Source organism: Asterias amurensis, chromosome 12 (assembly GCF_032118995.1).
Source record: "Asterias amurensis chromosome 12, ASM3211899v1".
NCBI lineage: Eukaryota > Metazoa > Echinodermata > Asteroidea > Forcipulatida > Asteriidae > Asterias > Asterias amurensis.
In genome coordinates this window covers 18399203-18408043 of record NC_092659.1, presented here as the reverse complement: position 1 = coordinate 18408043, position 8841 = coordinate 18399203, and the positions used below count along the sequence as shown (strand labels likewise).

The 8841-nt window shown below is 38.5% G+C and overlaps 1 protein-coding gene across 1 annotated transcript; it reads right to left on the bottom strand.

Annotated features, from left to right (window-relative positions):
* Nucleotides 1–2362: 2362 nt before the first annotated feature.
* On the bottom strand, nt 2363–7842 carry LOC139945044 (WD repeat domain-containing protein 83-like). Its single transcript, XM_071942298.1, has 4 exons — nt 7405–7842; nt 5768–5962; nt 4967–5190; nt 2363–3548 (listed from the first exon to the last, which is right to left on the bottom strand). The coding sequence occupies exons 1-4, from the start codon at nt 7757–7759 to the stop codon at nt 3405–3407; spliced, it is 918 nt and encodes a 305-aa protein (XP_071798399.1). The 5' UTR covers nt 7760–7842; the 3' UTR covers nt 2363–3404.
* Nucleotides 7843–8841: the final 999 nt, after the last annotated feature.

The following is an 8841-nucleotide window of genomic DNA, read 5'->3' as shown; positions in this document are numbered from 1 at the left end:
GTGAACTTTTTCGGAAAAAATCAAAAGGCTATAGCCTTGTGAACATTTCGAAAAAAACCTTTTGAAAAAAATCATAAGGCTTGTGAACTTTTCGGAAAAAATCATAAGGCTATATATAGCCTTGTATACTTTTCGCTCGAAAAAATCATAAGGCTATAGCCTTGTGAACTTTTTCGGAAAAATCAAAAGGCTATAGCCTTGTGAACATTTCGAAAAAAACCTTTTGAAAAAAATCATAAGGCTTGTGAACTTTTCGGAAAAAATCATAAGGCTATATATAGCCTTGTGAACTTTTCGAAAAAAATCATAAGGTGAACTTTTCGGAAAAAATCATAAGGCTATAAATAAGCCTTGTGAACCTTTTGAACAAAATCATAAGGTGAACTTTTCGGAAAAAATCATAAGGCTATAGGCTATAGCCTTGTGAACTTTTCAGAAGAAATCATAAGTCTATAGCCTTGTGAACTTTTCGGAAAAAATCATAAGGCTATAGCCTTGTCAACTTTTCGCTCGAAAATATCATATGACTATAGCCTTGTGAACTTTTCGCTCGAAAAAATCATAAGGCTATATATAGCCTTGTAAACTTTTCGCTCGAAAAAATCATAAGGCTATATATAGCCTTGTATACTTTTCGCTCGAAAAAATCATAAGGCTATAGCCTTGTGAACTTTTCGAAAAAAATCATAAGGCTACAGCCTTGTGAACTTTTTGAAAAAATCATAAGGCTTGTGAACTTTTCGGAAAAAATCATAAGGCTATAGCCTTGTGAACTTTTTCGGAAAAAATCATAAGGCTATAGCCTTGTGAACTTTTCGAAAAAAACCTTTTGAAAAAATCATAAGGCTTGTGAACTTTTCGGAAAAAATCATAAGGCTATAGCCTTGTGAACTTTTTGAAAAAATCATAAGGCCTTGTGAACTTTTTGAAAAAATCATAAGGCTATAGCCTTGTGAACTTTTCGAAAAAAATCATAAGGCCTTGTGAACTTTTCGGAAAGAATCATAAGGCTATAGCCTTGTGAACCTTTTGAAAAAAATCATAAGTGAACTTTTCGGAAAAAATCATAAGGCTTGTGAACTTTTCGGAAAAAATCATAAGGCTATAGCCTTGTGAACTTTTTCGGAAAAAATCATAAGGCTATAGCCTTGTGAACTTTTCGAAAAAAACCTTTTGAAAAAATCATAAGGCTTGTGAACTTTTCGGAAAAAATCATAAGGCTATAGCCTTGTGAACTTTTTGAAAAAATCATAAGGCCTTGTGAACTTTTTGAAAAAATCATAAGGCTATATAGCCTTGTGAACTTTTCGGAAAAAATCATAAGGCCTTGTGAACTTTTCGGAAAGAATCATAAGGCTATAGCCTTGTGAACCTTTTGAAAAAAAATCATAAGTGAACTTTTCGGAAAAAATCATAAGGCTTGTGAACTTTTCGAAAAAAATCATAAGGCTATAGCCTTGTGAACCTTTTGAAAAAAATCATAAGTGAACTTTTCGGAAAAAATCATAAGGCTATAGCCTTGTGAACTTTTTGAAAAAATCATAAGGCTTGTGAACTTTTCGGAAAAAATCATAAGGCCTTGTGAACTTTTCGGAAAGAATCATAAGGCTATAGCCTTGTGAACCTTTTGAAAAAAATCATAAGGAACTTTTTGAAAAAATCATAAGGCTATAGCCTTGTGAACTTTTCGGAAAAAATCATAAGGCCTTGTGAACTTTTCGGAAAGAGTCATAAGGCTATAGCCTTGTGAACCTTTTGAAAAAAATCATAAGTGAACTTTTCGGAAAAAATCATAAGGCCTTGTGAACTTTTCGAAAAAAATCATAAGGCTATAGCCTTGTGAACTTTTCGAAAAAAATCATGAGGCTATAGCCTTGTGAACTTTTTGAAAAAATCATAAGGCTATAGCCTTGTGAACTTTTCGGAAAAAATCATAAGGCTATAGCCTTGTGAACTTTTCGGAAAGAATCAAAGGACTTGTGAACTTTTTGAAAAAAATTATAAGACTATAGCCTTGTGAACTTTTCGGAAAAAATCATAAGGCTATATAGCCTTGTGAACTTTTCGGAAAAAATCCTTGTGAACTTTTCGGAAAAAATCATAAGGTTGTGAACTTTTCGGAAAAAATCATAAGGCTATATAGCCTTGTGAACCTTTTGAAAAAAATCATAAGGCTATAGCCTTGTGAACTTTTCGCTCGAAAATATCATATGACTCTAGCCTTGTGAACTTTTCGCTCGGAAAAATCATAAGGCTATATATAGCCTTGTGAACTTTTCGCTCGAAAAAATCATAAGGCTATAGCCTTGTGAACGTTTCGCTCGAAAAAATCATAAGGCCATAAGCCTTGTGAACTTTTTCTTGAAAAAAATCACAAGGCTACAGAGTTTTTTTGCTCGAAAAAAAACCCACAAAATTTTGTGTAACCGAGTTGGAAGGCTCCTGTGTACAGGCAGTGACAACGAGACGGATTTTTAAGTTGATAGATTAGTTACTTTATTCGGTGTTTATTTACAGGTGAATTGTTGTGTTCATAGTACTTAAAAAACGACAGTCAGAACGGTTCTCTGACAGTTAAAAGAAAGAACCAGAATTTGAATTATACAACTTGTTCATATATCTTCCCAAGAATCAATATAATAATAATTTAAATACAGTGAAATTACGCAACTTGTAAATATCTGCCCCCAAATTAATATAACAAACCTCCGTTTCAGTCTGCAAAATATGAGTGATCTTTTCAATCACAAAAAAATCACACTTTTGCTCGAAAAACTGTACATGGCCTTGTGAACTTTTCACTCCAAAAAAATCATAATAAGCCTCATGAACTTTTCGATCGAAAAAAATCACAAGGCTATAGCCTTGCGAACTTTGCACTCAAAAAAGTACACAAGGTTATAGCCTTTTGAACTTTTCGCTCAAAAAAGTGTACAAGACTAATGACCAAGACTGATGCCTTGTGAACTTTTTGCTCAGAAATGTGCATGTAATCGCTTTGTGTAAACAAATTGCAAACTCCACACAACTATTAGGCATTCTCCTCATACCCAGAATTTAGACGCCTGCACAGAAACCGAAGAATGGTGATCGTAAGCATAGAAGATGGTGGTAATCAGAGCCATGAATTTGGGTCTACATGTAGGTCATTTGCTTCTACACAAGCAACCTAAACCTCATGTGTTCTACTGTTCTAGCTGTCAGATAGATTGTCATCAGACTACTCCTATCTGATGTGTTCTAGTCTCTCATCCATCCACCTCATAGGACTCATCTTCACCTTCATGTGTTCTAGCGATGCTCGTCCTTCAATTCCACTTGCTCCTGTGTCGATACCACAACAGCATGTGTTCTAGTCAGGTAGATTGTCATCAGACTACTCCTATCCGATGTGTTCTAGTCTCTCATCCATCCTCCGGATAAGAGTTACTTCTCCATAACTTGATTGTCCCTTCCGAAGCAGACAAGAGACAAACTTCCTTAGGATGGAACGACAAGGAGTGTACATTGTCCTTTCCGGCTTTCTCAATTGTAGTCACCATTGACCCCTGTTGACAATAAAACAAAATGGAATCAATATTTACAAGAAGTTTCTTCATATGCATTTCTGAACTATATATTAATGAGAAATAGAATTAGCTTACCAACCAAAAGGACCTATGGTATAAATGCAAAAGTTAGTTAATGGCCTAACGTTTTGACCCTAGCAGAGTCTTTCTCGAAGGCTAAAATGACAACACAACAAACACCAACAGGGCCCAATTTCATGGCTCTGCTTACCGCCGAATTCTGCACTTACGATCACGATTGCCCGCTTACGTGCAAGCGCCGAAATTCGGCGCTTGCCTTGTAAGCGTAGAATGCCTAGTAACGTGGAGTACGCACGCGCAGAAGCCCAAATTCGCCGCTAACCCGTGAAATACGCTTGCCGTAAGCACAGAATTCCTTGCTTCCCTAAGCGCCGATTCTGGGCTTACGGTAAGCAGAGCCATGAAATTGGGTCCAGGTAACTAAGTGAAAATTGAGCAGTGGGACATGAATAGAGAGAGAGAGAGAGTCAGAAAGCACTCAGGAAGTAGCAAGGGGTGAAAATAAAAAGGGAGCGGGGGGGGGGGGGGGGGGGGGGGGGTTGGAGGGAAGTGGCTGAAATGACCACAAGAAGGTAGAAACACAAATGTCAATGACAAAATCACCAGAAAGTCTCAATACTGTGTGATTACATGAGTAGATGACCAGCCATTTTTTTTATTAATAACGACAACGACATGGCGATGGCGGGCAACCTTGCAAGGCATCGTTACAACAGATGGACAACAGAATGGACCCTAAGAACACAAGCGAGTCGAAGAGGCAGGCGTTGGATGGACAACGTCAGAGCATTTGGAAGCGTCATACGGATGCGACAATCACAAGAAAGATCAAGGTGGAATGGTGGCAAAGAGGCCTGCCTTCAGCAGTGGAGTAACATTAGGCTACAATCCCGGCTAAAATGCTTGGGCCACCCATTCCTAAGGCTATATAAAACTATTCCCTATCCACTTACCATTAACAATAAACATTGTCTCCCCCGTAAAAGCAAAAATTCCATGCTGACCTGTGAAATTATGCTTGACGAAAGCACAGAATTCCCTGCTTCCAAAAACGCTGATTATTTGGTTCCAAAACCGGTTACGGTAAGCAGAGCCTCGAAATTGTGCCCTAATGCTGAATGTAACATGCTGGACAACTAATACAGTAGATAGGTTGCAATAGACTCCGTCTTTAAGCTCAACTATTAACGCAGGCCTGCTATAACTAACCAATCAGGCAACGAGTTTTGTGAAATGTGCGCGTGCTGCATGTCTTTCTCGCACAAAAACACAGGACTGCATGTTCAAATATGGCTGATTGACGTCATATTGCAACCTATCTATTCAGAACAATGTTACACCCTAGTATGAATACTAAAATTCAATCATATCCTCACCTCGACCAAGTCCCAGAAGTAGATTTTCCCATCCTCGGATCCGCTCACAACATGGCTGTCATCGTTATTCATACAGCTATCCACTCTGTATCTGCTGTTCTGGTGACCCGCATATTCGCCGAGGAGCTCCCCTGTGTCTTTGTCTAGAAGTCGGATCCTGTTGTCCAGCGAAGACACCAGAGTGCACTGGCCGTCCTTGGTGAAGTTGACACATGTGGCCGATTCTGAAAAGACGTCAATGTTGAAGATAAAAACTTCTTTACTTAAGTTTTTAAAAAGAAAGTGCAGGTTGAAAAACAAAAATGGCCTTGTTGCCCTCTCAAAGATGTAATTGCAGACCCATCTAATAATAATAATAATAATAATATAATAACAACAAGTTCTTACAGCGCAGTTCACAATAACCGTCTATATGCGCTTTACATTAGTGCCCCGGTCATTGGGCCAAAAACATCCTGTAATCAATTCTCAGCTCCCTGGGGCGCAGGCTATACAAATTGGGCAAGTGTAGCGCTCAAAGGCTTTTTCATACACTATATCAACCTCTACCCACATGTCTACCCCCGGAAGTACCCATATGCCCATGGGTGAAGAGAAGCAATTATAGTATTACTATAATGTTTCTCGCTCAAGGCTACCCTGTATATAATACTTAACAATAATAATAAGTGTCACGACCGGGACTCGAACCCACACTCCGACAAAACCACGAAGTGGAAAGACCATTGAATTCAAGTACGTAGGAACTTGAATTCAATGCTCTTAACCACTCGGCCATGACACCTAACATGTAATACTTACGCCCAATACAGTCGGCATGCAACATCCCGTTTCGCATGTCATACCTCCTAATGTAGCCATCGACCGAACCTGTCAATATCTCAAAGTCGGAAACGGTGATCGAGGAAATGCTATCTTTGGCCTCATCCATTATCTGAATTGGGTCCATCTTCCGAGAGCGGCAGTCCCATATCCTTACGGTTGAATCAATTGAACCTATGTAAAATGCAAATAAATAAAAAATTATTAGTTTTTCTTGCACCTTCTAAATCAATTGATGCTGTACCGTTTGGTGTAATATTTGCAGACGTGCAACTTACTTTGAAGGAAAAAAAAAACTGTAATAAACTGATAATTTGATATCCGAAATGAAAAGTCACATCCCCTGGGTACCACTTCCCAGGTCGCATGGTTAACTTGGGTGCGATCCCTGGCTGCACAGCAGTTAATGGTTGATTGGCTTCTGAACGGTACCTCAAATCAAACAAATAAATTGACAAAATAGGGACACCCCCAACATAGGCTAGCTTTGAAACAGTAACCGGAGGTCGTTGGTTCAAATCATGCTCTAGTAATTTTTTCTTAGTTCCAAAGGAAATTGACAGCAGATACACAAATCTTAATCAGAGCTCTGTATTTTCAATTTTCCATGGCCATGTGTTTAACCTTTCACACTGATCAGAGTATTTTCATGTAGGTACATCCACATTGTTTGGTGACAGCGCATACATGTACTAACCGCTTCTCTTGCCGCAGAGTTGGCAAATGCAGGCCTTGGCAAACGGACACCAACACGTCACGCCAATCTAAAGAAAGATTCATGCATAAATTGTTCTCTGTTGGAAATTAATTTGTTATTGATATCTCATTTATCAATGCTGCATTTCAGCCCACTAGTCTACTGTACTAAAATATTACACACCCACTTTTTCAGTTATCACAAAGTGTAGGCCCGCATATCCCTCACTTGACCTACCATCATAACCATGTAAATGTTTCTAAAAGTATCCTATAAAAGTTTAAGGTTCATTTCGGAACCTGGAGATGACATGGATGATAGCGGAACGTGGAAACAAGAGGAACATGGAGACGCTAGCGGAACTACGACTTGATATTGATAGTTCTTTTACTAAACCTAGATCTGCCACTGACAATGACAAGCACAACGTTCTGCCCCCCATTGTTCACGATAACGCAATATCAGCAACCTGGTTTTTTACTTTATTTTAATTTTGATAACTGTCAGTGTCACGCCACAACTTTTCCACTCATGTTTACAAATAAAGGGATATCTCACTCATCAATCAATTGAGGTAAGTAAATTATATATTATAGGCCCTATCGAATGAAAAAGTGATGGCGCCATACAGAAACTTTTCCTTAATTTTATATAAATTAAATGTACTTCATTATTACTTCTTTTACTTTCGTACTATACTAAGATCTAATAATTATTGGTTCTAAATCTAAGCTAGTCAACTAGTCATTCATTATTTAACATTTGACATGAGAATGAGATTGAATCATTGATTGAGCTCGAGATACGTACGTGTAGATCCCCCGTATGATGGGGTGTACTTCTAGAAACTATACAAAAAATAAGGCTCCCGGGAGCCTTATTTATACTTATTTATACTTATTTATATTATTATTTATACCTGATAAAATAACGGACGCTTCCTCGTTAAAACACACACAGTTCACTTTCCCAGCATGGCCCCGGAACTTTCGTAGAATCTGCCCAGATGCAACATCCCACAGAATCACAGTATTGTCCGCTCCACACGACACCAGCTGCGAATTGTCCAAAGACGCCCGTGAATCGAGCACTTCGTACCCGTGGCCCGAGTACGTTTTGAGCAGCAAGTTACGGTGAGGGTTCCATAACTTGAGTGACTTGTCACTGCCGCAAGAGGTGCAGTAGTTACCGTCTGCGTTGAAGGAAACACTCCGAACTGCCCCTTGTTTGCACTCGAGTGTTTTGTGGAGCTTTAAGGGGAGTTTGTCCGCCATAACCGGTGAAAATTCCCTTCAAACAGTGTCGGAGAAATGAGAAAACAGATCTTCATTAAACAGCGTGCGGTCCGGTCCTGGAAGTAAACTTTCAACCTCGTTATTCCCATTAGCGTTGATTTAGGCGTGTGATGAACGTGAGGTTGATGCTTGGTAGAAAAGGTTGAGATTTCGGTTTTCACATCGTTTGCGCCACCTCGCGTTCGAAAAGAGAGAACTTGCTCACACAGGTGGAAGGGGCGGGCTGAAGGGGGGGGGGGGCGGTGTATAATTATTATCAGCGCTTTCAGCTGTTTACGTATAATAATAATGTTTTTTTTTAAAGGAAAAATTAGTTATTTTAAAGCACATTCCTTTGTCAAGGATTGTTAATTGTTAAAGCCCAGTATCCCCATGGTGTATCCCGTGCATAAACTTACAAACTGTGAAAATTTAGGCTCAATTATTGGTCAGCGAAGTTGCAGGGAAACAGAATAATAATAATAATAAAGAAGTTTATAGGGTTTTTAATTCATAATTTTAAGTAATTATTAAAAATAGTTCGGCTTTTCCCAGCAAATTATCCCATTGGAGTCATGATGAATGGATTCTTGTTATCATGAGTCGTTGATGTGCTACACCAGGGATCGCAATCTGACTGAACCGCGCCATAAATACCCTGACTTTTTAGAATTTCAAACTAGAGTTGAAAATTCCAACACTGTCGGTTATTTCTAACCTATATGTGAATTATTATAATTATTATAAATTTTTGCTTTATATTCATGGATATAAACAATCAGAGCTAAATTTGGTCCAGGGACAATTTTTTTTATAAAGATGGAAATACAACTAGCTGAATGATAAGGTGAATTTTGGTTTGAAATGTTTTGGTGCAAACAAGTCTCATTAATAATAATACAAATAATATCGAAGTCTTATATAGCGCACGTATCTACCAAATAAGGTACTCAAGGCGCTGAGTATATACAAACTTTCAGAAAGATAGGTTATTGCAGTGATGAATTCTGAGACCCAATTATGTAGCACCTTATAAGGGTTTACAAGGTACTACGGCGCATTAAGCAACCACAACCAGGAAC

What these genes read in the sequence shown, in the direction of transcription:
- LOC139945044 (XM_071942298.1), bottom strand. Translation starts at nt 7,759, where the DNA reads ATGGCGGACAAACTCCCCTTAAAGCTCCACAAAACACTCGAGTGCAAA. An exon ending in GCATGCCGACTGTATTGGGC is followed by an intron (nt 5,191 to 5,767) that starts GTAAGTATTACA and finishes ACGTCTTTTCAG; the next exon opens with AATCGGCCACATGTGTCAAC. An exon ending in ACTTCTGGGACTTGGTCGAG is followed by an intron (nt 3,549 to 4,966) that starts GTGAGGATATGA and finishes TATTGTCAACAG; the next exon opens with GGGTCAATGGTGACTACAAT.